Source organism: Galeopterus variegatus, unplaced genomic scaffold, assembly GCF_000696425.1.
Source record: "Galeopterus variegatus unplaced genomic scaffold, G_variegatus-3.0.2 Scaffold4203, whole genome shotgun sequence".
NCBI classification, from domain to species: Eukaryota; Metazoa; Chordata; class Mammalia; order Dermoptera; family Cynocephalidae; genus Galeopterus; species Galeopterus variegatus.
The window spans coordinates 306,757-309,165 of record NW_007730314.1 but is presented as its reverse complement, the minus strand read 5'-3'; the positions used below and the strand labels follow the sequence as shown (position 1 = coordinate 309,165).

General features: G+C 31.9%; 1 protein-coding gene across 1 annotated transcript in view; it reads left to right on the top strand.

Moving 5' to 3' along the window:
* Positions 1-1,126: 1,126 nt before the first annotated feature.
* Positions 1,127-2,409, top strand: part of LOC103602575 (39S ribosomal protein L1, mitochondrial-like) — a 2,601-nt gene continuing 1,318 nt past the window's right edge. Inside the window, exons 1-2 of the mRNA XM_008586991.1 lie at positions 1,127-1,313; positions 1,527-1,608. Coding sequence (XP_008585213.1) covers positions 1,287-1,313; positions 1,527-1,608 — 109 coding nt within the window. The 5' untranslated portion in view covers positions 1,127-1,286. The remainder of the gene's footprint in view (positions 1,314-1,526; positions 1,609-2,409) is intronic.

Sequence of the window (2,409 nt, the reverse complement as noted above, 5' to 3'; positions counted from 1 at the left end):
TTTTAGCTTACTGTAGGAATGGCAATGTAAGGCCACAGAAAGTACAGTTACAAAAATCTAAGCTTAATATATGTAGTAATATAGATCATAACTTTTAAAAAATATGTTAGACATCTGTTTTTTTCTTGTATCTGTTTTTCAAATTTAAGGTAAAGGTCATTAACACAGAGTAGAGGAACTTATTAGAGCTGAGATGATCACTTCAATTGATAACAGAAAGAAGGACAATTTGAGGTAAAGTGGAGAATTAAAAGAGCAATGAGAGGAACTGGGGACACATGTCGATGCCCTTAGCCTTTTCTTTTTTAACATAAAATATGTTAGGTGCCTTCTCTGCCAGTGGACTGCTTGCTTCAGTGCAAATTAAAGTCTATAAGGTCTGTGGATAAGTATAAGGTGAAATAAGCATTGCTTTGATTTTTTTCTTTCCTCTCGTAACTCCCACTTACGGATTGGCATAAAGTAAGAATTCTTCCAGTAATGTCCAGACTTCCTCATTTACGGTTTGGTATTGCATTTTTCCCAAGTGGGTATTGAATAAATGTTGTTTGATGATGAGAGAATAATTTTTTTCAGGTACAATTTTCTTTATGCTTTTATGACATAAATGTTGTTTGATGATGAGAGAATAATTTTTTTCAGGTACAATTTTCTTTATGCTTTTAGACATTTCTTTAGACATTTCTCACAAGTCTCTCAGAGTCATTGGAAAATAGAAATCTTGTTTGAACTTGAACTCTTTTACTGTGTGATTTATGTCAGTCATGCTATTATAAGTTTTATATGAATTTTTAAAAATTGATTCATTTGGCACAGTGCAAAATCTTTTAAACATTTGAATGTAATATCACTGACTTCAACTGGTATATTAAAGAAGAATAATAAACACAAGGACTTTTCAAGGGTGTATGTTGAGTTTAGGAATTTTGTGAACAGGACTCACTCAATATATATTTACTTACTGCAGTTTTTGCTAAATGGCAAGATAATTGTTACTGCCTAGAGTTTTTAAAAAATTACAGTATTAACACAGCATCCTGAAAATGTCTCTGTGTGAGATACGTATTGTCTGAACACTGTAGTCAAATAGTTTTTTATTTGGGACTCACGAAGGTGTTAATTTCTAAACATTTTCTTAGGTTCCTTTAAAAGTAAATCAACAAGTACCTTCAAGAAAAAATATCACTAATTCCTTGGGGTGAGTGTGGGGAATGGTATATGTATCCAGATAATGCTCTGAAGAAATTGCTTGGAAGTCAAAGAATCTCAAGTGGAAAAACTTCAGAATGCTTAGCTATAATATGTTCTATAAGGTAATCAAATCTTGACATGTAAATACACGTAAATATAGCATTCTAAAACAAGAATTATGGAAGGTTTTTCCTTTCACAGTAGGGTCTCTTAATAGATCACTTGCATTAGTTGAATATCTGAAGAGTACTGTCGAGAATAAACACTGTGGTTATCCAAATTATATTATCTATTCACTTTCTTATTATTGATGTTTATATATTATTTTCTTTCAGTTGGATATGTCAAGTGACCAGATAGCTGCCAATTTGCAAGCAGTTATCAATGAAGTTTGCAGGCACAGACCACTGAGTTTGGGTAAGTGGTTTGCTGAGGGTAGACTTCCCTATAGCCCTGTAATACTTTAAAAAATGTAAAATATTAAGAAAACAATCAAGTTAACATGCAAGTGCAATAGCAACAGTATTTCCAGGAATTAAATAAATAAAATTTAATTATCCAAAGGGTTCCTAATTACCTTATTAATGACTCATAGTTGTTTAGAGAAGAAACCTCTTTAAGAGTAATAAAGAATACATCCTGAAACCTTTGTAAATTCCTACATTATTTCTACCATTAAATATAATAGTTTGAAAGAAAACTGATTGCTCTAAACTTACAATTTTGTTAAATAGGAACAAAAATCACTTATGAAATGATATTTTGAAGCCAGATCATTCACTTTGCCACTGGGATTAGTAATTGGTTTTCTTAATCTTATTTATTTATTTAAGAAAAGAAATAAGGCCATTTTTCTCATGTTGTGAGAGTCAGATCTTATAAACAGAGATTCATGGAGAATCACTAAACTCGACTGAGATGTGGAAACTGTGTAGTAGGCTAGCACACAGCCTTTATCACTGCATTATGTGCCATTCCTATGTAAATAACACCACTTGCTCCCTTCACTGTTGACTTTGCAACAAAATAAATTCTTGGTGATTATTTCTCTCTTCTGTAAGAGAGAAATGAATTATTAGTGAGTATGGGTAGGTTCAAGGATAAATACAGGTTGGGTATCTCTTATGTGAAATGCTTGGGACCAGAAGTCCAAATTTGAAGATTTTGGATTTTTTTGAGTTTTGGAGTACTTGTTGAATAAATACCAGTTGAGCACTC